Source organism: Heliangelus exortis, chromosome 9, assembly GCF_036169615.1.
Source record: "Heliangelus exortis chromosome 9, bHelExo1.hap1, whole genome shotgun sequence".
Taxonomy (NCBI): Eukaryota; Metazoa; Chordata; class Aves; order Apodiformes; family Trochilidae; genus Heliangelus; species Heliangelus exortis.
In genome coordinates this window covers 9,104,049-9,132,023 of record NC_092430.1, presented here as the reverse complement: position 1 = coordinate 9,132,023, position 27,975 = coordinate 9,104,049, and the positions used below count along the sequence as shown (strand labels likewise).

The window sequence follows — 27,975 nt, the reverse complement described above, 5'->3', positions numbered from 1 at the left end:
CGTCGCCGCTGCCGGTGGCCGCTCGCGAGATGGCGGCGGTGCAAGTGCTGCGCCGGGCGGGAGCCGCGGGGCTGTGGCGGGGCGGTCCGGGGGGGTGGGGGGCTGTCCCGGTGGGGTGCCGGGCCGCCTCGGCCGCTCGGCCGCCTCCCGTGTCCCAGCGCATCCAGGAGAAGCGCAGCGCCGCGCTGCTGGGCGGGGGCCAGGCCCGCATCGACGCGCAGCACAAGCGGGTGAGCCGCGGGGAGGAGAACCGCACCCACACCGCCGCTCCCCCGCCGCTGGGGTCCGGGAACGGGCGGGGAGGATGGGTCCAGCTCCGGCTCCGTGCCAAGCTCTGGCACTTGTCTGGCGGGTACTGCGGGGCCGCGGCTTTGCCCTTGCGTGGCAGAGCCCGTTCCGCGGGGTTCCGCTGGTGCGGTGCCTGCCGGTCCAGGCAGGGAAATGGGTTGTTCATGCCCAGCAGCCCCGTCAGCAGACCGGCTATAATGTGCGGCGAGGATAGCAAAGGCAGGAGTTGCAGTTGGGGATAAGTTCTGCTTATCCTCTGAGGGTAAGGTCTGGGCTTGGAGAGATGGCATCCGGCACGGTGATCTTGTGGGGTGAGAGCAGAGAGCCAGAGGAGTGGGAATAAGGCAAAGACAGATGGGAAGGATGGCCACAGTTAGATTTTTAGTCTCTTTCCTCTTGCTCAGAGTGTAGGCAATACTAAGGAGGGTGGCAGCATAGTTTTTCTGTTTATTGTTTCTTGCTGGGATATCTTTTCTGTTTAGAGCAAGGACCTAGTGGTACCATGATGTCAGCATCAAGGAGATAGTGGTAGTCATTCATGTGAAGGCTACAGGAATGATCACCCATCAGCAGTTTCCCTCCCACAGTCACACAACATGTGAAAAGAATGTCAGGCTCCCTTATTTACATTTAGGACCCTGGCAGTAGGCAAGCATTTCTGCATGTTTAGGAGCCTCAGACATGTCATCTTTTATATAAATTAAATCTATGGCTTGCATAAGTCTTTCCTGCATTTGTTGATTTTCATGAATTTTTTGACCTGCTGGTCAGAAGTTTTGTAGAGAAGCCAAGGTGTGTTTTAATGTCATGTTGAGGTAGGGTCACACCATCCTGAGGACAACTGGTGTGCCCTGATCAGATTTGCAGTCACTGATTATGCCATCAGTAGTACTGAGCAAGGGACACACATCTCAGGTCAGTTCATTACATTCTTGGCCCTTTCTTGACTTTTGCCTGTATCAGCGTCCAGCAGAAAAAAGAAAAGAACAAAAAGATTGTGTCAGAAGATTCCTGCAGACTGAGGACACTCTTTCCACTCATTTGCTGCAGCCAAGTATTGAGCATGGTGAATTGAGCCTTGAACTGTTGGTGAGCAGTGGTTTTGCTGCAGACTGGTTCCATGTTTAAGAATAGAACAAAAGGCCTTAATGGAAGCATTTAAATGTGTGGGCAAAAATAGCTGTGCTGCTATTATATCTTGTTGAAGAGGCTCTGAGATTGTTTCCTTTATCTTGTGACAGTGCTACTCCAATAGTCAGCCTTCTTTTCAAGGTCTGGCTTGCACTATGTTTGTTTTTAGGGAGGATAATTGCTGTGTGGGCTTTTTCCAGCTTGGGGGGCATGCAGTTGGCCTAATGGACCCAATGTAGCAGGTCAAGTGAGACTGTGTTTGATTAAGCTGCATCTGCTGGTGGTCAGTAAACAGAGCCAGATCCACCTGATGGCTCTATTCATGTTGATTCATTTCAGGGAAAGCTGACAGCAAGAGAACGAATTCTGCTGCTGCTGGACCCTGACAGCTTTGATGAATATGACATGTTTGTGGAACACAGATGTTCTGACTTTGGGATGGACTCTGATAAGAACAAGGTATTTTATTTCATCTAGCTCTTTTTGTCCTTGGCTGTTTAGCCAACCATCTGGTGGAAAACAGGCTTTCCTGTTCACATGTAGTTTATTTTATTTGTTTTACTTCTTTTATTTGTTTTGTTTTGCAAATTTCCATTTGTTACTTGCAGTTTCCACTTAACAGCTCACATAGTTTACTTTTGCACTGAGTAAACGTGATACCTCTTTTATAAGATCACCTATTTGGTTCAAATGCCTCCCTGGTTTTGCCTTAGATTTGTGTTTTAAATAACAGAGGAGGCTGCAGAGCTTTGTTGCAACTTTGTCAATCAGGTCAGATCTGAAGAACAAATAGGGGCTGATACTTGTGCCTGCCTCCAGGTAGCATCGAGTTACAGGGTGCAATAACCTGGATCCATGTTCATGCATAGCTCTTAGAGTCATAAAATCCTGGAGGGCCTCAGAACCTGGTGTGTTTGGCAATAGGGATATTCCCACTGGTCTGTTGGCAAGTTGCAGTCTGCTTGCTTGTGCAGTTTGCAAATTGACAGCTCTGTATCCCAACCCCCCCTGGTACGTGAGGTTCCTCATGCGGAGCGACGCTCTGTGGCCCCCCTGAAGTCTCTCACCATAACCTTGCTGCCTGATAAGTGACCATATGGGGCAAGTATTTTGTTGCAGTTGTGTACAGAAAGGACCAAGGAACGTGCTGGCTGTGTTGGTGGCTGCTCCCACACTGCTCACAAGGGCTACAACTTCTGCTTATGTGGTTAGTGAAGCAGCGTGTCAGTTTTCAGCCTTTCAGGACTTATTCCTGTGGATGAAGGAGGGATCAGCAGGCACTGGGAACCAGCAAAGGTGAAGGATTTGGTTTTGGTTTTGTAGCCTGGAGACTGGTGGGGCTTGGTGCTGGGCAGGATGTCATGCAAGACATTCTCCCTCTCATTGAGTGCTTGAGCAAACATCTTTTCCATGTAACTTTTCACCCTCTTCCCCAGCAAAGTGAAATAACTGCTGTGTTGCCTCTCATCGTGCTACTCAATGCTGCATCCCACAGGACTGATAGCAAATTGCTGTTTCTAAAGGTAGGAGGAGCAGTGAGGTACCAAGAGTGACAAAAGGGTTAATTTTTTCCTTGTCCTTCAGAATTTGCCTTTCAGTGAGCTGCAGATCATGTTTGCAGAGCACAGTTTCACAACAGGTGACCTAACTGTGGCCAGGGAGCTGGAATATTAGTTTAGCATTGAATTTCCCTGAGTTCCTGGAACTTTTTGAAGGTAGGGTGAGACTTGTGCTCACATCCTGGCCAGTCTATGGGCTGCTTTAGGAGACATTTGCATGAGACAGTGGCTGGAACTACAGGTGTGTGTCCTGCTGTCTGTGTGTCAGGAGCTACTGTCTGAGCAGCCTGAGAAGAGTCCCCTGACTGGTGTGAGCTTGCTGAGAACAGATCACCTCGAGTGTAAAGCACCTGGAATATAAATGGCCCTTTGATTTTTTGATTGTTTGTTTTTAGTCTCAAACAGCAAGAAGGATTGAAATGCATGGGATTCCTTTATGACAGCCCAGTCAAGTCCCTTTTCTCCTGTTGTCTTGAAAGACATTTAGTTCCTTTCCTTAAAAGTGAGACAAGATAGATAAGCAGATTTTAAGTTTCATTTCCTCTTTCAGCTCTTTCTTATTCCCTTATTTGTGGGGTGAGAAATGGGGCAGGCCAATGTGAAGTATTTAGGATTACTCTAATTATGTTTTTTGACCTTTCCAGGGTTGGTTTTTTTTTTTCCCCTCTGTATTAACAATTTAAGAGAGGTTTGTGTGCTGTTTCCATTCTTTCAAAAATACCAGCTGGTCCTAATAAAAGGTACATCCTGTCTCTAGGGGTGGGATTTGCCTTAACTCCAGATCTGCTGGAATTTGAAAGGAAACTTCAAAATTCTCTATTCTTTGCACCGATCCACACCTAATGTGATATTGCCTTTAGTATTCCTTTCCAGGGCTGGGGAAGACCTTTGTGGAGCCTCCACTGCAGACATGACAGACCAGTCCTTGTGGAGAATCAATCTTAGCTTTGACTTTGTGCTCTATATAAGTTTGAGTTTTTTAGTGGATGTCATTACTGCTTAGATTTTTTTTAAATTAACATTTTTTATTAATTTATTTGTTTTCTAATGCAGTATCCTGGAGACAGTGTTGTAACTGGCCGTGGAAGGATTAATGGGAGACTGGCTTATGTTTTCAGTCAGGTATGGTTCTCCTTGGTTCTTTTAAATATCAGGAACTTACCTTTTGAAATAAATGACAGCAGTTCAGTGTGGCCATGTATTAATATACCTCTTCACCTTCTACCAAGAATCATGAGATAGACATCACATTCTGAGGGAGGGGGAAGGGCACCATCAGACAAGAAAAAGCAAAAAAGCTTTCCTAAAAGCTTTGTTGGGTGAGAGGTGCAGGTGTGGACAAGGTGAAAGGAGTGATGACTGCAGAGCCAGTGGGAATGTTTTGAAAAAATAAATTGTCATTCCTTTGGCATCATATCCTTGGATGCTGAGAGGCTGGAGGAGTCCCCCTGACACCATGGTTTTGATAACTAAGAAATGAATTAATGAAGAAATCACTGAGTTTCCATCACCTTGAGTTTCAAACTCTGATGAAGGGCTTGTATAGTGTATAAATAGATAAAATACATATTTCACATTAAAATAAAAATACTGTAGAGGAAACACCATAGGTAGAGATTTCTCTTGGTTAATATTAACTCAAGTGAGAGAAAGGCTTCCTTTCAGATCATTGGTAACTGCTTCTCTGTTCTGGGCCACAAAGTAGTCTTTGTTTCATCTTCTGTCATGGCCAAAATGATTGTTGCTGTGTGACCTTGGAGCAAGTTATGCACCCTGCCTGTTTTTCTCTCAGATATGTAGTTCTTCCAAAGAGGGACATTGTTATGTAGGCCTGAAGATAGGAGCTGAACACAGACCTTGATTTTAGGAGAACACAAGTAGAGGACAGTTTTTTATTAGAAGAATTTAAGTGTGCCCCTAAATGATACAGGTTTTTTCTTTTTAAAATTTATATTTATAATTAAAGGCCTTTTTCTCCTCCAGATGGAGCTGTCACCTGAGATGTTCTTTCTTTCTGGGTTCAACTGCTAGTCATAGTTATGCTGTTCTCTGTCCTCACAGTTTTTAAGGCTTCTTTGAGAGTAAGACTATGGGAAAGCATTGGAGAAACTCTCTGGAAGTTGGCTTTGGGCTCCTTGGGTGCCTTTTAACTGAAATGATTCTTTCCCTAATTGGAAAATTTGTTTTTCTTCCAGGACTTCACTGTATTTGGGGGCAGTCTGTCTGGAGCTCATGCCCAGAAGATCTGCAAGGTAATGCTTCAGAGGAGAAAATAAAAATTGTCAGCCTCCTGTTTTTTCAATCCGTTGTGTTAATGACTTTGGAGGCAATGATTTGTTACTGACTTGAGTGGAGTCTGGCATAGGTCATGGCAACCTCCAGTCAGTTAAGATGTGAAAGCACCAGTGAGCAGAGGTGCTCTTTGGAAGCTTTTCAAGTGTAAGAAACCTTTTCCAAGTAGAACTTTGTTTAAGTTGAGTTGCCTTCTCTACTTTGCTACAAAAGAGGAGAGACTTGCAAAGGAGCAATATAGATTAACTAGCTATTGCCTGCTGAAGAAATGTGAAATAACTTGGGGGAGCCTTTTTCCTGTGCAGAGGGCTATGTAGAAGTGTGTAATGTTTATAAAAAGTAAATGTAACAAATAAACAATCTGAAGATAAACAGTTTTACAACTTGGAGGTCACCTTGATACTCACACTGTCTGTTATCAGGCACTGGTGGCTCTGTACTCTCATTTGTCTGCCTGTCTCACTGGAAAAGCTGGGGTTTGAATTCCAGAGTTGAGGAGGACAAGGACCTTTTCACTCATGAGTGCTCAGTGGTGTGAGCTGGCAGAAACTTCCTAAATTTTCCAGCTAGAGATACAGAAACAGTTTTTTTTGGTGTGCAAAGCCTTTTACTTCTCTGATGGAAATAACTCCTTTTTGGCATATACTCTGCAGCTGTGAGGAGGTGTAAAATCAGCAGACATGAAGGCTTTGGTCTGGATAATAACTCCTTGGCTTTACAAGTCTTGATATTGGGAAAGACTTCAAATAACCCTTTCACACTGGAGCTTTGCAGTGTCTCTTTGCATTAGGGAGGGATGTAATGGTACTGGATAGAGAGGATGCTTTGGAATGTGTTGTGTATTTTTTAATCTCTTATTTCTAAAAAAGCAGAACTGGAAAAGAATGTGTGTCCTTCCCAGTTGGTACTGTTCTGGGTGGGCTTCAGAGGTTGAAGGCTCTGGATGCATCAATTGTTTTGGGGCTCAGAGTCTTTGAGTCTTTGGAGCTCAAAGTCTCAGCTTGGGCAGTGGAGAGCTCAAGGAAAGTCTGGCTGGGTGGTGTGGGATCTGTCTTGCTTCTCATAATTCTTGCTGGGCTGAATTCTGGGAAGCAGAAATCTATTCTGAGAGAGGCAATCTTGGCTTCTGCAAACCTTAAGTGATGGGACATGATCATGAAGTTGTTCTCCCTTAGCTGGACTTCCCTGGAAATCTGTGTCTTTGGTGGTAATGGTTTCCCATTTGGGATTGTTTCCTAGAGTTGCAGAGAGGCAGCAATATTGCAAAAGAAAAAAGGCAGCCTTGCAGCAAAGCTCCAAGTGAGGTAGATCTGGGCTACAGGTTGCCTGTTACTTTTGCAGAAGAGGCCGCATTAAATACCTGTAATGGTTTCCCTGCATCAGCAGAGATTTGGTGGGGCTCTTTTAAGTGACAGGGGCACACTTGTGGGGAAGACTTTAAAGCCTTATGTGCTGAACATCCATCTAGGGTGCCATGTTTCAAGACAGCTGTTGAAGAAAAGTATATCTGAGAATGGATCCTGAAATCCTGATTCCCCACATTTTCGGTAGTGTGGGTGTGCACAGTGATGTGTGTTTTAGGAGGAACTTGAGTATCTGGAGAAGCCTTGAAATAAATAATCCATATATAAGTCCCTGGAAAAGAGCAAAATGTCAGTGAACTGGTTTCACTAACCTGTCATGTTAGCATAAGAGGCCTTCTTTGAAAGACTGCAAATAGGAACAAAGCCACTTTAGAACCATGCAGAGGCAGCCATCACCCATTTGTGTTCAGGTTGGGATTTTCATCCAGCTAAGAAACTGCTGATTAAACAGGGCTGAGTGTGGTTACCCTATTTCTAGGCAATATAAAATTCCAGGTTGATGCTGCAAGCACTCTGAAAGACAGGACTGGAGTTTAAAAAATCTGAAGATGTTAGAGATGGTCCAAAGTAAGATACAATTCTGTAGGGATGTTTGAGAGGGCAGGGAGACCAACTTTGAAATTAAAAATGGGTTTTCACTGACAGCATGTAGTTTTACAGAAAATTATTTAGGGGCTAAAGCAGATCATAAAGTTAAAGCAAATATTGACATAATATACCTGTGCTATAGTGTTACAGAAATGGCAAACATTTTCCTGGGATCTAAGAAGCAGGAATATTTTGTGTAAGGAATGTAAGGAATTCAGTCCTCCCACTTAAGCCTCTGCTGGACTATTGCATATGATCTTGAAGCCATTAACCAAAATGATCAGAGATCTAAAAAACAGGATGTAGAAAGAACAGTGTGACTGAACTGGTGGTCCAGAAACATGAAGAAAGCCAAGAAGACCAAAAGGAGAGTTGAGGTGCTTCAGTGTTTGTGAAGGCAGAGACAAAGAAGTAGTTAATTGCTCTCCCTGTCTGCTATATATTGAGAGAAGTAGTGTTTCTAAATATCTGGAGGAAAGATTTAGTTCAGTCTTCTCAAAGAACTTCTAAGAAGGGTACTGAAGCAGTAGAATATACTGCTAAGGGAGATTACACAATCACCACTGCAGTAAACTTTTAAGATCAAATTAGGCAAATAGGAGGGAGTGCTTAAGGTGCAGTTTAGAGTGTTTATGAGCAGCAATAGATTGGACCTCTCTGGTCCAAACCTCTGTGATTGTGTCACCCAGCTCAGGGTTTGGGTGATGCAGCCTGAGTATGGAGGTATCCAGCTAGGAAGGAAGGCAGCTGAATTTTAAAGGTCATGAGGGGGATTAGATGTGTCTGAAGAGTCACAACATTATACCATAATAAGCAGTTAGTGACTTTGACATTAATACAAATAAAAAAGAAGCCGAATGCTGTGAAGGCAGTTCAAATTCTGGCATGTATTGTGGTGGGGTTTTTTTGATGGGATGTACATTTTGGGGGCTGGTTGCTTTGGGTTTTTAGCTTAGCTAGGTCAATAATCAAGAGTTTGTGTTTGTCACCAGATCATGGATCAAGCTGCCATGGTTGGAGCACCTGTGATTGGGCTGAATGACTCTGGAGGAGCCCGAATCCAGGAGGGAGTGGAGTCCTTGGCAGGCTATGCAGATATATTTTTGGTAAGTAGGCTGCTGGTTGACCAGGAATCTTGGACAAAGTCTTTCTTTAGTTAAGTCTATGTTCCTAAGTAAACTTCTAGGTAATCATCCTCAGCCAGTGTTACCTGGGAGATGAAGCAGCATAAAATGAGTCCTTGTGAGACCTGCATGGTCCTCTTGGTTCTCTTCTTGGCATTGGGCAAATGATTGTACCTCTTAGCTCCATGTTCCTTTCTGTTAAACAAGGGTGATGCTGAGCCTTGGGAAACACTGTGATGCATTTTACTTCACTGGAAGAAAACCCCAGACAACTCTTTAACTTTCTGATTCACTAAAGCATAGATTGCCTGTGTTGAGGTGTAATATCTCTTGAGTGTTTATTCAGCTGTCTGAGAGAGGTGAACATGCTGTAGTTCAGAGGGTGGTTTGCTAGGTGACTGATGGTTCTCATCCACTGCCAGCTGTCTCCATGTCTCCTCTGAAACTCAGATGTGAAGAACTTCATGCAGCAGATCTCTTTTCCAGAGGGCTGATGAAAGATGTAAGATTTGCACTGCAGGAGGAGGGGCTGAAAGGAAATTGAACGCTATGTACTTGAAGAAAACTTGAGAAACTCTAATCAAAAGCATCAAGTGCTTGCCTGTCAAGATGGTAGATCAGTGGGGTAAAAAGTTTTTTTAAAAAAAAAATGCAAGTCAGGGTTTTCTGTTCACATCCAATACTGACTGGACTGGTTAAAGTTTTATTTCTACTGTGTTTTTGTGGCTAACACAAGAATTTTTCCTCTGGACATGCTACTGATTTTTTTTTTAAATTGAAATGACATTATTTTATGATTTTGTATGTTTGCCAAAACACAGTCTTAAAGAAAGTGCACAAAACAGAAAGGTGGCTGTACTTCTAGTAGTTATGTGAACAGGCTGGATGACAAGTTGACTAAAAGATGCTGACAGTCCTTTCATAGGATCATATAATCATAGAATGATTTGGGTTGGAAAGGACCTCTGAAGGTCACCTAGTCCAACCCCCCCTGCAGTAAGCAGGGACACCCTCAGCTAGATCAGGTTGCTCAGAGCCTCCTCAAGCCTCGCTTTGAATTATCTCCAGGGATGAGGCCTCAACCACTTCCCTGGACAACCTGTTCCACTACCCAACTACTAGTAGTAACCCACTACTTGCATTAGTGCAGTCTAGAATGGTGCAATTGAACAGTTAGAGAAGTCAGTGGTAACCCAGTTGAGCAATGAGCATTGTAAATATTTTTTTCGACAAAAAAAGCCATTCATGCTGGTGATTCATCCTTGTGTAAAACTCGAGCTAGTGCAGGAATCAGATTTTAAAAGCATCTTTGCCACAGTTGGCTACTAAAGCTTGTGTCTCCCTTCCTGGGTGTTCCAGTTTCAGGTACAAACACTTCTCACCACTCCAAGCTCAGGGAAGTTTTTGGCCCTGCAGCATTTGTTGAGGTCTCATATTCCCTTCATAACCCTCATGGTACATGAAATGCATGGAAGCAGAAAGAAGCAAAGCAGTAGCAAAGAATTATTTTGGTTCTATTTGCATTGATGCATTCTCTCCAGATCTTTGTCTGTCCATAAATGAGCAAGCTGTCCTCTCTTGTTTGTGATTGGGAATTCTTGCAGAATCTGTGCACAGACTTAAAAGATGAGCTGTTTTTTGGTAAAACTAGATGTCTTGGGTTTTTTTTTTTCTCTTGCAGAGAAACGTTCTGTGTTCTGGGGTCATTCCACAGATCTCCCTCATAATGGGTCCTTGTGCTGGTGGAGCTGTGTATTCACCTGCTTTAACTGATTTCACATTCATGGTGAAGGTGAGGATATCTTGGGCTGCTGCCAGGGACATTAATAAGACACAAAGTGACCCCTCATGAAGGTGTTTTGGTTTGGTTCTTTTGAGATGGTCTCCTGCTTTTACTTAAGCTTATTTTTCATGAAAAATCAAAAATAATTTTCAAAAAAAAACCGTGAATAATTGCTTTTTTTGTGTGTGGCTTTTAATGTAGTTCATTAAGGATTTTTATGAAATTGATTCCCGTGTTCTGCTGTTATTTTGTGGAAAGTCTCTGGAGACTGTGGCTTTTCCTTTAGGTTCTTTCGCAGCTTGGTTCTAGCATTTTCTGTGTGGTTTTGCTTTTTTCCTGCCCCCAGGATACATCCTATCTCTTCATCACTGGCCCTGATGTAGTTAAGTCTGTTACTAATGAAGATGTCACCCAAGAGCAGCTTGGGGGTGCGAAGACACACACTGCTGTATCTGGTGAGAGCTGGGTAGTTTAATTAACAGACTAACAGGTCTTTAAAGTAAATGACATAGTTGTTCCAGCTCAACAGCCCATAGGCTGCTGCTGATTTTTGCCCTTGTGAGTGTCACTTGACTCTTAAGTGATAAAACTGCTTTGGTGCATGATCTTTCTCTGCACAGGGCTCCCTTCCCGGTCCTTTCTAGTAGTGGAAATAGGAAAAGTGGGAATGTGGGAGAGTTCTGGGGTTTAGAAGAGAAATTAGCAAAGAGTCTCAACAGTCCCTTATTTGCTTACTAACAGCACTGATTGAACTTTTCAGCTATAAACCAAGTGGCAAGGGAAGAGATGAAGTGGTTTTTGTGCTCTGGGAAAACTTGTTGTCTCGTGACTCTTACTGAGGCTCCAAATGAATGTGGGATCTCAAATTCTATGTGAAACAAACCGGTGGTGAACCAAAACCACCAGCAGAGGCACAACTCAGATGCAGCCTCTATAAAAGAGCTTGGGTACAGCTCAGTAACCTGGACTGAATTCCTGCAGGCTGGGATCCAGCTAGGTCTGTGAGAGCTGATAAGCCACTTTACATGATTTTAAATATGAGATCAACAACCCTGACCTGCTGAGGAGTACTCCTGATTCAGCCACTCATTTTCTAGATGTTTCAGCAGGTCCCATTTAATGACTTGAAACTCTCTATGAGCTTGGGTTTAGAAATTCTTCCTGTTACTTCTTTTATCTTGGTACACACGTGAAAATGAAAGCTTGCAAAATAATTTCAATAACTGCCTAACTGTTTCTTTCCAGGAGTTGCACACAGAGCCTTTGAGAATGACATAGATGCTTTACTTCATCTCAGAGAGTTCTTTAATTACTTACCTCTTAGTAACCGGGATCCAGCACCCATCTGTGAATGCCATGATCCCAGGTAAGAGGAGAGTGGCTGAGATCTGTGGTCTCTGTCTGCTGAATTCATGGCTTCTCTGGCTCAAGGAATGTGGAGGGATGTGTGTTTTGTGCCCAGGGTCCTGGCTGATAATCCTGCACTGCAGTGTAAACCCAGGAGGTATTTCAACAGGTGTGTGTACCTACAGGCATGCTCACTGTCAGATTTAGTGTCTGGATTTTCTGAAAGCAGTGTTGTTTAGGCTGAGTGCAGGATGTGGGGAGAAGTAAAGACATCTCTGTACAGTCCTTTGAAACCAGCAAGCCAGGCAGAAGATAGCACAGGGAAGAAAAGTGGGGAGAACTTGCCCTGATTGTCAGTTATGTGTCTGGTGGGTAAGTTGTGTTTGGGATGGGGATGTTAAGGTTAGAGATGGGGAAGCAACAAAGGAGGCAGCAGGTTTCATGTTTTAAGTCTCTCAGGCTCACAGTGTAGCTGGCAGCAGGACAGATGAAGGACTTGAGTCAAGAGGGGAAAACCAGCAACTGTCTGGACTTTTATCAGAGAATTTCCCCAAGAGATACACGGATAGAACAAGGTGGACAGCTTTGCTAGATAAGACTAAGAATATCTAATGGAGAAAAGGCATTTTGACCTGAGATCCAGTTGCAGCTCTAGTTCAGCACTTCCTGTAGTGAGCCCATGAGAGGTTGTCACCCTCTCTTGTATGGGAGCTGCTCCTGAACTTGTTCCTTTCAGTTCAACAGCTGTGTGCCATTTGTGTCTTGTGGTCCTGACACACCTGGAGATTTTAATCTGTGAGTTGGGAAGGTTCTCTCTCCTTTCTCCTTTCTCCTTTCTCCTTTCTCCTTTCTCCTTTCTCCTTTCTCCTTTCTCCTTTCTCCTTTCTCCTTTCTCCTTTCTCCTTTCTCCTTTCTCCTTTCTCCTTCTCTTCTCCTGCTTTGCTGTTCTTTGCAGTGTCTTTGAAACTGGGACGTTGGGGGACGTTTCTCAGATCCATTTTACAGATGACTGCTCTGGTACCTGAAATATATGGTTCACTATCAGAGAAATAAATTTGCCAGTTGCTTTTAGAGAATGGTCAGACAGGTCAATTAGTTACTGGTCCTAATTTTTTCTAAGCTGTTGATCTTCAGGAGTTTATTAAACTGGAAGACTGTTCTGGTCTGATAGTGACAAATCAAAGCAAATCACAGATTAAAAGAATGGTTGGGGTTGGAAGAGGCCTTAGAGATTATCTAGTACCTACCCCCTGCCATGGGCAGGGACACCTCCCACCAACCCAGGTTGCTCCAAGCCCCATCCAACCTGACCTGAGACACTGCCAGGGATGGGGCAGCCACAGCTTCTCTGGGCAATGTGGGCCAGGATCTCACCACCTGTGAGGAGTTTTTTCCTACTGTCTAACCCAAATCCACCCTTTTCTGGTTTAAAGCCATTGTTCCTTGCCCCCTCATTCCATGTCCTTGTGAAAAGTTCCTCCCCAGTGTTCTTGTAGGCCTCCTTCAGGTACTGGAAGGTGCTCTAAGGTCCCCCTGGAGCCTTCTCTTCTTTGGGCTGTCTCTATAGGAGAGGTGCTCCAACACTCAGATCATCCCCATGGCCTCTTCTGGAATCATTCCAACAGCTCCAGGACCTTCTTGTCACAGAACTGGACACAGTACTCCAGGTGGGATCTCATGAGGGTTGAGTAGAAGGGCAAAATCACCTCCCCTGACCTGGTGGCCACGCTGCTTTTGCTGTAGCCCAGGACAGGGTTGGCTTTCTGGATTGCCAGTGCACATTGCCAGCTCATGTTGAGCTGCTTATGAACCAACACCCCCAAGTCCTTCTCCTCAGGGCTGATCTCAATCCAGTCTCTGCCAAGCCTGTAACTGTGCTTGGGATTGGCCTGATCCAGGTGCAGGACCTTGCACTTGGCCATATTTGATCTCCATGAGGTTGGTGTGGGCTGAGGTCCCTCAGGATGGTCTCCCTTCCCTCCAGTGTGTCAACCACACCACACAGCTTGGTGGCATCCACAGGCCTGGTAAGGGTGCACTCAGTTCCACTGTCCTGGTCTCTGACAAACAGGACCAGCCCCAGCACCAGCCCTTGGGGAGCTCCAGCTGTCACTGGTCTCCGTTTGGACATGGAGCTGTTGGCCATAATTTTCTTGTGTGACCAACCAGCCTGTCCCTTGCCTACTGAGTGGTCCATCCATCACATCCATATCTTTCTAATTCAGACACCAGGATGTCAAGCAGGACAGAGTCCCTATGTTTCTGTTCTTCCTATTGGCAACAATCAAAAGCTCCTGACTTTTCTCTACAAATCATACAAAACATCTGCAGTTACTAATGTCTTCTTCACTGGTAATATTAATCTCTCCAATTAGCAAATTTTAGGGATAATCTCTCAGGTTATCATGTCCTTTCTAAGCATTCAACAAGTTCTACTGGGCTCATTATCCTCTATAGACATGAAGATGATATTTTAATTTCATTACAGAAATGACAGTCCATTTTTAAAATCAATGTATATTATAAAAGGCAGTTCATTTTCTTGTGAGAAGCTGTCAGCTAAGTTGTAGCTGCTGATGTATGAGAGATTAGTTCTTAATTTTCTTAAGGGAGACAGTCTTTTATGTGTGTCTATTATTAGAGGATCACAGTGTAATAAATGCTCAATAATCTGTACTAAGAACTTGAATTTAGTAGTCTTTGTACAAGTGAAGACAGCTCTGTTTGTTAAATTTGCTGGGTTTTGTAGCAGCATCTCCAATAATTCTTCCATTTGTGGTCTTAATACTTACATTGGTAATATTTCAGCTGGACATACTGACATCTTAATAGACTCCTTTTGCTTTGAATTATGTGTTTGATCCTTACTGCTGCTCCAGTCAAAGCCCCTCCCTTTAGAGTAATTTCTTTCTTACTGCATCATTTTCACACCACAAAAAATACTGTGAATAATGCAAATGAAAGGTAACAATTTTTTGTCTTCATTGTTAAATCCAGAAGCTGATGGCTTAGTTGGGTTTTTTTGTTTGTTTGCTTTTTTGCTGGGTATTTTTTTTTCTCTAGGTAGGTAGATGCTTTGAAAAACATCAGTCTTGGTTGCTGAACCTTGTGTCAGCTGCAGCTTCTGGTGTCAGTGGCCTGTGCTCTACAGAGTTAGATGATTCCTTACAGTTACCAAGTTGACTAATGGTGAATAATACATCCTCTGCCTTTGAAGGGTGTCTGCTTCATTGCATTTGCTATATTGGATGGTGTGATTTTTTTCCTGTTATGTGTCTTTGTCCACAAAGAAATGCCTGACGTGTGTACACACATTTCTAGAGGAGCTTATTACTAGTTTTTTGGTAACAGTTTCCCTGTTGTACTGAATGAAAAGTGGTATCAGTCTGTGTGAGGGTGTCTCAAGCTGTCAGAGGTGATGAGCAGCAGTCCCTTCCTGACAAGTGGAATCTGTAAGAAACACAGTTCTCCACCTCTTAGGTTCAGTGACTCTGCTACCAAGCTTCAGATGTCTGTTGTCTGTAAAGATGGGGAGATTTTCAAGATTGTGGTATCCAGGGTAATGTCTTAATTGTAATGGTGGTTATTCCTTTTAATACTGTTGTCATTCCCCTCAGTGCTCTACAGCACTGTGCATTTATGGGAGCAATAATTTAATTTTTCCACTCTCCTTATCCTCTTGGGGGGATGCCACAGGTAACGAACAGAACTTAAGAGCACATTGGGCAAGAAAAAGTTCTTCAGCCTTTTTAGCTTGGAGCTTAGTGTGTTAAAGTTGTGTGCTTGTCATCAGATTAAGGTTTCATTACATTGTTTTATGGAAATATTTGCATGCAGTGGTCATGGTCATGTGGAAAAAAAACACTTGAAGTGTTGCTGTCAGTTTTATTTTATTCATGGATGGGTCTCTTGCTCTGCCAGCAAGGAGCTGTGCCTCCCTAGTCCTGTGGGTGAGAGAGATCAGGGACAGCCCCAGGACTCACATTATTGTTTTCTGCCTCATTTTGGCTACTTTCTTCAGCATTAAACTGGGGGTCCAGGGTCTTGTGCTCTTTCTTTGAAATGTGCCACATCATGGCACTGTGAAAAACAGGAATTCTGTAGGAACTCCACAGCAACCCCATTTATAACAAACAGAGCAGCATTTCCTCTGCATAGGACAACTCTTGAGACTCTCTGGGGTCCCCATGGGGCAGCAGTGCCCCCACCCATGCCCTTTGTAGGGTTTCTGCCTCTCCAGTTCCCACTCCATGGGTGCACCATTAGGCTCTGCTGGGAGCATGTCCTTTGGGAAGAGATCCATCAGGTTTTTGGTGCATCTTCATGGCCTGAGGGCACAACTGGCTGAGACAAAGAGGCCATTTCTTCTTCCCATACTGGAGAAGTGGTTTCCATCAAGTGGAATTGTTTACCTGAGTTTTTTTTTGTCTTGCTGTTCATCAGGTCTGTGAAATGTCGTTGCTCACACTTGGTTATTTTCTGCAGTGACCGTTTGGTTCCTGAGCTGGACACCATTGTCCCAACTGAATCTACCAAAGCCTATGACATGCTGGATATCATACATGCAGTAAGTCTGCCAGCATGAGCATTGCTGAGATTGGTACAGATGTATTATATTCTATCTGTAAATAATGGGGAGAAACCAATAGAATGGCACTAATTATTTTTTTTTAGTCTTCACAAGCTACTGTTTTCACCTGTGTAGTAGACATGAATGAAGGGGCAACAAAAACTGCAGGAAAAAAAATTTTAGCAGATGAAAGGAATTCTAAGATTTGTTTTCAGGATAGATCTGCTGCTGCATGGATGACAGATGCTGTAATCCCATTTTCTCTCTGAGGCTGCAATCCCCTTTCCCCTTATCTTGAATTCTATCACTTGTCATCCCCCCCTTGCACCTTGCTATTACAGTCTTGAATTCTGTCACTTCTTTAAAGAAGTAATAATAACATAGAGTACATGTAAAGATTTACCCTTCTCTGTTTATTCTGAAAGACAGTTACATACAGGAGCAGCCCAAAAATAGATTTTTTTTTTTTTTAATTGCAACTCAAGCACTCAGAAGCTTGTCAGTGCTAAGGTTAAAATTTCAGATCTCCATGGCAGGTGGCAGGAAAGGGACCACGTTACTGCTTCTAGAAAAACCTGCAAGTCAGTATTGCAGTGTATAAATAAGTCAGTGTATAAATAAAGGAGTTTTTACTAAAGCAGCATGTGCAATGCTGGTAATGCTCTTGCCTGATTTTTAGTTAAAACTTTTCCAGTTTTAACAATTCACTATAAACACTTGGGCAGAGAACATGGTTCTAAAAGAAGTTTTATCACATGAAGTTGTTCCAGGCCTCTGGCAAGCACCCCAAGATTCTGAATTTTTAACACTAAAATTGCCAGCTGCTGCTTCCAGCACCCCAGTGTCAGATGGCAGGTGACCCAGGGTTCTGGGGTGCATGATGAAGCTGATGCACAATGAACTCCACTTTGCAGCAGCTCCTACAAGTGGTCTGGGGAGTTGAGCTGTGCTTGTAGTACCTTTCCAGATTTCCCCCTTTTGCTGTTTCACCCATCTCTCCCCACCTGCTCATTCAGGTGTCGTGGCTCAGTTTGCACCTGGCTGCATTTAGACTCATCTTAGTGGAGAAAGCAAGCTCAGGAGTCTGTGGATTTTTCCATTCTGAATTTCTGCCTATTCCAAGTCTAAAGGTGGCATTTAAAATAAAACCTCTGAACCTCTGAAGTGAATTAGGAAACATAAACAAACAACAAACCACCCAAAGCCTCCCAAAAGCTTTGAGAAGTATTAAGGAGAGAAATAAAACTCCTTTAATAATATTAAAATGTTTCACAGCTTGTCATTGGCCTCAGCCTCAGAAGTGGCTGTCAAACCCCAGCCCGTGCAGCCAAGGTTGTGCTCAGGAGCTGCCTGGGACAGCTCCAGCAGGAAGCAGAAGAAATGTCATGAAGCTGGTCCCTGAGAGAAGTTTAAGTGGTAGTTTGGACAATACATGCAGCACTAATTAGTTCCTGGAAGGAAGGCTGCAAAGATGACTTAAAAGGTTTCTTTCTTCCCCCCCCCCCCCCCCCCCTCCACTCCCCCTTTTTTTTTACTTCTGAAATGTTTTAAAAAATTGTAACCTAAGTGATTTTGTGTCTACCTGTGTCTATAAATACACACCTGCCTGTGTGTCCTAAGGGCTCTCCCTACCTCTTGCCCTTGCAGATTGTTGATGAAAGGGAATTCTTTGAGATCATGCCTTCCTATGCCAGGAACATCGTGGTTGGATTTGCCAGGATGAATGGGAGAACTGTTGGGCTTGTGGGCAACCAGCCCAAAGTAGCATCAGGTACCAGTCCTGGGTGTTTCTTAAAGGTGTTTGTGCCTTCTCTCTGGTTTTCTGCAAGCATTATTCATGGTTTTTATCGTCCCTCCACTCATTCTCAGTTTTTCTGCCACTTCTTGTCTCATTGTGGTGCACCTGTGGCATGTTAAAACTAAGAGAAAACCAATTTCCTTAGTGGTTTAACAAGGTGATCTTGATCCCAGGTAACTAAATGCCTGCTGCATCCAGCACAGGAGGAGTGGTAGGAGCACATGGGCATTTGATAGTCTCAATTTTAACAAACATTTAAAATAGTCCAGATAGATGCTTGCATGAGAAACATGTTCAGGTCTAATGCAATACCACATAATTCTAAAAGCACTGAAAAAAGAACAAACACTGTGCAGGATGTTTACAGAAAGTGCTGATCTTTCTCTAAATATTAGTGGCCCTTTCTTTTAATTTTTTTTTTAATGGAAAACTTTCTAGCCTTTCAGTAAAACTGAGCTGGAAAAAAAAATCAGTAAAGAGAGAATTACAGAAAAATACTTTGAATTACAGGAGTATAATTTAAGCAGGTTTTTTTGGGGGCAGAAAGCCTCTATGCATAGCAACCAGAGAAATGCAATGAGTGCCTGTTGATTGTACCTTGCACTCTAATTTTATTTCTAAACCAGCAAAACTTCATGGCAAGTGATGTCCATGTTGTCTGCAGATAAGCCCTTGCTTTAAGAAAAGACAGAACTAAAATACCATGTGGTTTGAGCCTTGAATTAGTGCTGTGAGGGGATCCCTGGAATGTCCTGTCTTCCTAATTTTAGGGTGCTTGGACATCAATTCTTCTGTGAAAGGAGCCCGCTTTGTTCGCTTCTGTGATGCTTTCAACATACCTCTCATCACTTTTGTGGATGTTCCTGGATTTTTGCCAGGTAGGCCTTGCCATTCTGCTGGTGTTAAAACCCATTTTAAAACCTGAGAAGACTTTTACTGCAGAGAGACCTGAATAAGCCAGGTTTTTAAAGTCCCACTTTTTGTGGGGACAGAAAGGCTGCAGTCCAAGTACAGCAGTCATCACAAAAGCCTATTGAAATATGCACTAATTGCAGGAAAATGAAGTAAGTGGCTGACCAAGCCACCAGCACTGCTCTCACCGTGTCCTGAGATCCCAAAGTGCTTCTGGGGAGCAGGCAGCTCATGCAATCAGTTAATGCTGAATATATTCAGCAGTCAGAGAGAGCTGCTGGGGTGACCCATTTGCCAGGGCTGTGTGTAGGTAATGTCAAGCTCTGGAAAGCTGTGTCCTGCTGCCTGAAATCTCAGCACAGTTTCAAAGCTGAGATTGCCACCTGGCCAAGAAAAAAAACCCTGCATTGCCTGGAGATGCTGCCTCTGTCATGAATGGTTTGGAAGTGAAAGTGGTTTCTTTATTATAATGAGACTCCACGTCCCTCTAAATGCTCAGCTGCTGTATTTATTCAGACAGCTCCATGCTGGACAGTGTGGTCCCAGGTCTTCCATGCTCCAAGGCTTTTTTTCAGATGAAAATGCTCATGATTTAGAATCTTGGGGGTGAATCAGTAATGAGACAGGACTGTTTTCAGCACAGGCTGTGTGAGCAGTTGGTGTTGTTAAAATGACCTCAGATTGTGTGAGGAATATAAATGTTACACTGGTAAACATGGCAAGTCTGCCAGCTGACTGTAAAGTTGGGACTGCTGAGTAAACCAGGGTTTACCTCAAGGCCATACAGCTACCAAAGCATGAAAATGTCACTAAGTCAACATTCCAGTTCTTATCTTCACACCATGTATTTAACAGTGAGGCAATAGGAAAGGTGTTAATGGAACCCTTCCTTTTCCTCTCACCCTTATCTCCTGCTGTAGACACAATTCTTCTCATCTGATGTGGACCAGGCAGCAGCTTGGGTCACTTCAGGAGCTGCTACAGGCATCTGGGTTAGGGTAGTTGCTCAGAATCCAAGCATGAAGCTATTCCCATATAGCCAATGAAAAGCAGCAGCTTATCAATGTATAATATAATGCTGGTTTGAAAGCAGATAAATGGAAGAGAAGTGAAAGCAGAGGCAGGTGAAGAGATCTGAGGCTGTGCAGTGATCTTAAACTGTTGTATTTTGAGGAGTTTGGCATTAAATTAGTATATAAGTGTTAGAAATTTCAGATTGAGTAATAAATTCCAAGGGTGGTGGTCACCTCATCTCCCTGTTTAGCAGAGAAAAAAGACTCTTACCTTGGCTCACAGAGGTGTGCAAACCATCTCAGTGTTAGTGACCCACACACCTATTACAACCCCCCCCATGTAATAGGTGTGCACAGAGAGGACACTGAAGGCATTCGTATCCTGTAGCTGGATAAAAACAAGTATTTAGAACAAGTTTGGGACTCAATCTGTGGCCAGAAAAAAATCGTTATTTATTATAAAAAATACACACTGTGTAATTTAGTATACACTGCCACAGGTAAATAGTTGAAACAGCAGCTGAATCAAGGTTATACTTTAAGTGAATGGCTACTATGCTGTTCTAAATGTGAATTAAAAATTAAGGCTGTGAGGAGATGACAAGGTCTGTGAGTGCTCTCCAGCTGCTGGGTGAGGCTGAGCATCCATCCAGCTGTGGTCAGGCTGATCCTTCAGGAAGGAAGAGGGGGCTGTTCCCACTTTTGCTGCTGGGGAGGATCTGCAGGCCCACTGCCTGGAGGGAAACACAGGAACCAAAAGTGAAGTTTCAGCTGAAAAGACACATTGGATAAGTGTAGGTGTAAGTTAGTAGATACTCAAATTCCACTGGAGAGGAAGCATTGAAGTCAAGTCACCACACAAGCTACCGAAGAAGTTACTAAAAAAAAACCCCACAACAATTTTTACCTAAAATCTTAAATTAAAAAAACAAAATAAAACAAACAAACAAACAAAAAACCCTAAAAACCAAACCAACCAACCAACCAACCAAAAAAACCCTATCCATTAAGAAGATCCCAAATATCTTCATGTGAGAGATTCATGTGTTGTCCTCTAAGGTCCAGCAGCTTGGGCTTGCTTGAAGGAAGCCTGGGAGAGGTCCTTGTTGGGGCAGCCAAGCTGCCTGCAGTGTGGGCCAGAAAGAAGGGGGGCTTGGCAGAAGCAAATCTAGGTTTTGTTTTTCCCTGCTTGTCACATTTGGAGTCTTGAAAATGATGCATTTTGTTCCTAGGAAGAGACCATCTGGTGAGTGTGCTGGTTCTGTGACCTTATATACAAATACCTGCTGCTTCTGGTGAGAGGTTTTCAGAGCTGCTCCTGGGTATTGCCTTCTCTGGAATATTAGCATGACTCTGGTGGTTGTCAGGTTTGCTGCTGGTAGTGGATGATGACAACAGCCAAGCTGTATAGGAGGGTTTTGTGAAAAAAAATTTAAAAAAAATTTAGAAATTGTTTGTCACTTGTAGGTACAGCTCAGGAGTATGGTGGAATCATCCGTCATGGTGCCAAACTACTGTTTGCCTTTGCAGAAGCAACTGTGCCTAAAATTACTGTCATCACCAGGAAGGTGAGTGGGCACAGTTCCTCATTTCACCAGAAACCTGAATTTCAGTTCTGTGAAGCTTTGTCCATCTGTCCCACCTGTGCTCTCTGTCCTCCTCACAGCTCTCTTGGCCCCATCTGGTGACACCTCCTCACTTCAGGTTACCTGAGGCCGTTTTGTCTGTTCTCAGACTGTTACCTCAGCTCCTCCATTCTTTTGTCTCCACACTCTGCAATCACGTCTGCTCTCTGCCTCTCTCCCAGGAATGTCTTCAGTGAAGTAGTTGTCCTGCCACCAAGTTTGTCTCACAGGAAATGCCATCACAGTTCCTGCCACTTGAGTCTCCCAAATCCCCAGTGTCCATGGTGCCTCTCTCCTGCTTTCTTTGCAAGTTTAACCCTGATGTGGTTTCTTCTGTTCTACAGTTTTGTCCTCTACTTTTGCTACAGACTACTTCACTTACTTCCGTTCTCTTTTTCTGTAAGGTACCTGAGCCCATTCTGCCATAAGTTTCGGGGTCCTAAAAGCCTTAACTTTTTTCTTGCTGGTCTGTTTTTTCTGCTGGGTTTTTGACTTATCAGAGCAAAAACCAAAAAGCGCTTTCCTTCCTCCTGTCCCTTTACCTTCTCTGGTTCTCCTGAGCACTACCATGCTGTATTTCCTGAGCCTTGCTGTGGTTTTCAGGAATGCTTTGAAACAGCCTTGAACTGCAGTTTGGTCTGCAGTGTCCTGCAGTGTCCATCACTGCCTGGGACCCGTGGGACCCAGTGCCAGTGTGGAGCCTGCAGAGTCCAAGTGCTGCATTCCCTGGCCAGCACACACCGCTCAGTTTGTGCACAGGGGAAGGGTGCAGGTGGAGGCCCAGGGTTCAGGTATACACTGAGTTCCTCTCCTCTGCCATCGAGAATGGTCTTTGATACCAGCAGCCCCTTCCCTGCTCTTTGGTGGCTCTTGCTGGAAGGCACATCTGGTCTTAGGAGGTTGTTGTAGCAAAATGGAGACTCTTGTGCTCTCCTTCAGGTAAAACTGAGTGCCACTTGCTTGCCTTTGGAATAATAAAAGCTGCAAGAGGAATCATAGAATCATGAAATGGTTTGAGTTGGAAGGGACCTTAAAGATCACCCAGTTCCACCCCACTGCTATGGACCAGGACACCTCCCACCAGCCCTGGTTGCTCCAAGCTCCACCCAGCCTGGCCTGGAACACTTCCAGGGATGGGACAGCCACAGCTTCTCTGGGCAATGTGGGCCAGTGCCCCATCACCCTCACAGTGAAGAACTTTTTCCCAAATCCACTTTAGAGCCATTCCCTCTTGCCCCGTCACTCCAGGCCCTTGTCCAGAGTTCCTCCCCTGCTTTCCTGAAGCCCCTGCAGTTACTGGAAGGTGCTCTGAGGTCTCCTCAGAGCCTCCTCCAGGCTGAACAAACCCCAGACATGGGCTGTTGGTGCTCCGGGGTCATTACACACTAATGAATCCCTTGGTTTTTTCCTTCTAGGCCTACGGGGGTGCCTATGATGTGATGAGCTCAAAGCATTTACGAGGAGACGCCAACTACGCCTGGCCGACAGCAGAGGTGGCCGTGATGGGTGCCAAGGTAACTGCAGCTGCCCTGAGGTGTGTGTGTGTGTGTGTGTGTGTGTGTGTGTGTGTGTGTGTGTGTGCACTGGGGATGCAGCCAGCTCTCCTCTGCCCTGGCTGTCACTGACCTGGTGGCTTCATGTCCCCAGGGTGCTGTGCAGATCATTTTCAGAGGGAAGGAGGCGAATGCGGAGGCTGAGTACGTGGACAAGTTTGCCAACCCCTTTCCTGCAGCCATGAGAGGTGAGGGTGCCTGGCACAGAGTTGTTCCCCCTTTGCCACTGCACACTGGTAAATGTGCAGCTGCTCAGCTTTTTGGGAATGAGTAAGTTACTTGTGCAAGACATACAGGTGAGTCAGAAAGGTGATGCTTATCCACAGCTTGTGCACGGGAAGGAAAAACAGATCCACACACAAAACACATCTTTGGTTGGAAAGAGGCTGCTGGGATGCACCAAAAAGCATGTTTTCAATTTTCTAGATTTTAGAATGCATCTGAAAACTCAAGACTTGCCCTTAAAAGTACATGTGCTTTGATGACCTATTTATTTGACAGAATGAGACACAAACCAGTGGCAATAACAAAGGGTAAGAGTCCAGGTCAGTTCATTGATGTTTCCCAGGACTCTTCGGAGTAAATTTCTCACCTCTTCTTCCTTCTGAATTTGACTTTGGCTATGAAACATTAACTGTGCTCTGGAAGTAAACTGGAGTCAGCTCTCCCTGTGTCCAGCCACGCTGCCTGACTCTGATGAGGGGTTTTCTACTTCATCTAAACCCCATTAGTAGTGCCACGGAACTGGGGAGCCTGGGCCAAGCTGCTCTCCAGCACAGCCACCACGTGCAGCATTGCTCCCTCTGCTTTCCCATCAGACTGTTGCTGCTCTTTGAGTGTCAGGGTTTAACACTGGCCTGGCAATTAAACCAAATGACAGATGCTCTCTTAATCCCCCTCCCTCTCTGATAAAGAAAGGAGAGAGAATAAGGGACAGAGGTTTATGGGTTGGGAACTAAACTACACAACTTTAGTGAAACAGTAATGATAAATAGGAAAAATGACTCAATCTATACAAATATACAGGAAAATTGATCCCATGTTCCTTCCCCCTCTCCCCCAATAACTCTCACATCACCACAGAGGCTACAGGGCAGCCCTGGGAAAGTCCAGGCTGGAATCCTGGAGTCAGCAGTAGTTGGGAGCTGGAGGCAGGAACCCACAGATTCAGGATGGAATGGATCAGGACCACAGGCAGAGGAATGGATGGAATCCTCCCAGGATGCTGAAATAAACAGGGAGAGGAGAAGAAGGGGAAGCAGGAAGGGGTTTGAGGCTGGTGATCCCTCCAGTTTATACTGAGTATGACATGTATGGGATGGAATACTCTGGTCAATTTTGGCACCTATCTTGTCTGTTCCTCCCCAAAGGAGGGTTCCAGGTGTGACCTCTTTACTCCTTTTCTCCTTCTGGAGGGCAAAATGTTCCTCAGAGCTGAGCAGTGTCCTTGGTTCTGCTGTAACTATAACCATGGAGTGTGATCAGTCCCAGAAGCAGACAGTGACTGAGAAACTTGCTGCTCGTTTCAGCACATGCAGCTGCTTACGAGAGACTGAGCTGAAAGCAAAAGTACAAGACAAAAAATCCCCTTTATCCTGGCCCAAACCAGGTCATTGAGCCAGGAAAAACCAGACTCCTGCAGGTGCAAAGGCAAGTGCAGTGCAGACCCCTCTGCAACATTTGTGGCTTGCCAATTATTGTAAAAATAAAAAAAAAACACACCAAAAAGCAAATGTTTCTAATTTAAAAACAACTGACACTGGAATTGTTCCTTTTCGGGCTATTTTAAATTATTTTCTTATGTTACTGTCTGTTTCAAATACTGATGTGATTTTGCTAATTTACATTACACCCTCAATATAGAAGGCTTAGAGGCCTCATGGTTGGTTGGGGTTTGGGGTTTTTGTTTGTTTTTTACAGGGTTTGTTGATGACATCATCCAACCTTCCAGCACCCGCACGCGCATCTGCCGTGACCTGGATGTGCTGGCCAGTAAAACCCAGTCTGGTGCCTGGAAGAAACATGCCAACATCCCACTGTGAGGGGGACAGGGCAACCTTCTGAACACCAACACTGCTCAACTGAGGGCTGCTGTGCAGTGGAAATAACTTCCTTTTTGATTTTTGCCAATGAGCATCAATAAAATCACAGCACATCTCTCATTTAATTTGGGGTCTCTGTAAGCCCTTTTGGGTGGGCTCATCACTGACACAACCTGCAGTGGCTCACAGTGGCTCACAGTGATAATGCTGCTCCCTGGGCTTCTCAGTCTCCTGTAAATAACCTCAGTAATTAATGGCACTGTAAGACAGGGAATTGCCCTGCCTGCACACTGCAGCTGCTGCTCACTGCCCAGGCACACACCTGAAGTGGAAGGGAGATCAGGCAGCAACTTTCCAGGTAGCATCTCTTCCCAGGAAGGTGCAGCCTGAGCACAGTCATGGAGCTCAGATCCTGTACCTGGGGGGAAAAAAAAGAAATCATCTGAAAGCACAGTGCAGAGAGGGTGTTTCAAGGATGAGTCCGAGCTCCACAGGACTTTGCAGGTGTAGTAGGCATTGGAAAGGACCAAGAGGATTGTACAAAGGCAGCTGAGAGAGTGGCTGGTGCAAGCTTAGAGGCAAAAGGGGTGTTAGGTGAAGTGCTAAGCATGTGGTTTCTTCAGCCTGAATGAGAAACCCAATCCTCATTGCCATGAAGAAAAAAAAGCACCTTTCTTAGTTGTCTCCTGGCCTCCTTAGTTCCACAGAGTTCATCTTCAAAAACCTTTCTGTATCCTCTGGCTCTGCAGGCAGGCAGCTGCTGTACCAGCACGATGCTCTGGGAACACTGGGAAGCTGCTCTGACCACATGACTCCTCCACTCTCTGTCACCTGCAGAAACAACAGGTGACAAATGAAATCCTTCCCCCAGTGAGCAGCCCTTGACCTCAGAAGCATGATAAGGTACTTACTGTGGTCCACAGTGCACCAGGAGTTGAGGATGACTTACCAGTTGTTGGAGAGGCAGGAGTGGGGCCACATCTCAGGAGCAGAGTCCTGGAGCAGAGTTCAGACTTGAATCTGATCCTTCTTCCTCATCCTCTGGATTGTTTTTCCACCTCAGGTGGTTTTTCTTTTTGTGGGCCAGATGAGAAACAGGTCAGCTTGCTTTAGCACTACAGAGATGCAGTCACTGATGGAAAACAGCATCTTCTTCTCCAAACCATGGGAATAACGTGGCATTTAGCTTCATGAATCTGTAAAGCTTCACTTAGCCCAGCTGGTGAAAACCTCCCAAGCCTTTATCACTTCTGGCTCTTCCCACAGAGTCCAAATCACTTGAGGTGTACAAGGCAGAAGACTGAAGTTTTTCCTCAAAATAGTTCCAATAATTCTGTTTTAGCAAGGGCACTGGGTGCATGTGAGTGGAGATGAGACTCCCCCCCTTTTTGTAAATCTTGATGAAAATATTGCTTAATACTGATTGTTATGTATGTGGAGGTACTGATCAGGGGGAGAGATGGCCCTGGGAAGCTATGGAGAGTAACATAGCTGACCCTGGAACCTGGAAACAGCCTGAAAAGGGTAGCAGGAAACAAACATGGGTTTTACAAACTTCTATAACAAGAAGGAGTTGCTGGAAGAAGGAGTCGCTGGCAAAATTTAGGGAACGGCAGACCAGTGGGTAACCTCGAATGTGAGGGAGGTGACCTCTGGAATGAAATGAGGAAGGATTGGGATAAATGGGGAAACCCCTTGGAAATGGCTCAATCATTCCAAAATTGGACCAGTGGAACCAACACTCTAAATGGATGGGCAGCCCCTGAAGGCCAGGATTGGATTGGTGGCAAAATGGATTTTTGCCAAGAAATTGGTCAGGCTCCTGTGTTTTGGGAACAATCAGGCCCAGTTTTTTCCTGTTACCCATAAGGAGAGGAGAAGGGCTTGGAGTGCGAGTATATGCAGAGGCTGAGGAACTGAGAAAATGATGACCTAGGTGTGAATTGAAAATAGGGCACTGGAAGGATGAAATTCCTTCTGAAAGGATAAGTGCATATTCTGATCCAGCCACATGGGCTGAAGATGGGCCACGGGGATATAGGACCCCAATTTACACGCTTAATAGAATCTTTAGGTTACAAGCTGTAGTGGGAATTGTTGTAAATAAAAGGGGGGATGCTTTAGGACTCATTGCAAAACAAAATGTGAAGATGAGAACAGCACTGTATCAAAATTGTTCAGCACTGGATTATCTACTGGCACAAGAAGGAGGGGTATGTGGAAAATTCAATCTTAGCAATTGTTGTTTAGAAATTGATGGTGAAGGAAAGGCTGTAAATGAACTTGTATGAGAAATGAAGAAAATTGCACATGTCCCAGTTCAGACCTGGAATGGAATTAATCTAGAAGGGATGTGGGGACAATTGTTTAATAATGATTGGTTACCCAAAGTGGGTATGGTAATATTGGGAGTATTTGTGGGATTGTTCACCATCCCATGTCTAATATCCTGCTTCATCAGGTTCATCCATTGGGTCATACAAGGAATGCAAATATCTGCTGATCCCATTGAATTAGAAACAGGAAAAATGAAACTCACTCTCTCGTGATACTAAAACCAAAGAATGATTCTAAAATGACACCAATACAACAAGTGTAACCTTTCCTTGTGGAACTACAAGGCTTAGGGGAACAAGAAACCAGACATCCCACAGTTCCTGTACCCTAAAAAGGAGAGGGCAGGCTGAGGCAGACACTGACTGCATCCAGCCAGCACCGGGGGGGAGTCAAAAAGCCCCTCAGAGATAAAGCGGGAATGTGCCTTTGAAGGCCTCCTCTTCCCAGAACTAAGAAACATAGCCCAGCCTGTTCCTAGAATGGTCATGAAGATGTGTTGGGATAGTTATGAATATGTATTAAGGTAGGGAATAGAAGCCAAAAGATTAAACTTTACTGCGTGCGTCCGAGCGGAGCGGAGACTCCCCAGGCCCCCAGGGCTGTTTGCTTTGCCTTTATTCGCCAAAATAAAACTTAAGTCTCATTGCTA

General features: G+C 44.5%; 1 protein-coding gene across 5 annotated transcripts; it reads left to right on the top strand.

Moving 5' to 3' along the window:
* Window positions 1-14: 14 nt before the first annotated feature.
* PCCB (propionyl-CoA carboxylase subunit beta) lies at window positions 15-27,975 on the top strand. Of its 5 annotated transcripts, none has more exons than XM_071751959.1 (15): window positions 15-230; window positions 1,759-1,878; window positions 4,032-4,100; window positions 5,174-5,230; window positions 8,215-8,328; window positions 10,028-10,138; window positions 10,476-10,584; window positions 11,375-11,495; window positions 15,962-16,043; window positions 17,694-17,817; window positions 18,615-18,722; window positions 21,237-21,337; window positions 22,810-22,908; window positions 23,042-23,135; window positions 25,739-27,975. In XM_071751959.1, the coding sequence occupies exons 1-15, from the start codon at window positions 30-32 to the stop codon at window positions 25,837-25,839; spliced, it is 1,611 nt and encodes a 536-aa protein (XP_071608060.1). In that variant the 5' UTR covers window positions 15-29; the 3' UTR covers window positions 25,840-27,975. The 5 variants fall into 5 exon arrangements, with proteins under 5 accessions (XP_071608060.1, XP_071608057.1, XP_071608058.1 ...); XM_071751956.1 differs by having other exon boundaries at window positions 15,920-16,043; XM_071751957.1 differs by lacking the exon at window positions 25,739-27,975 and adding an exon at window positions 24,868-25,114.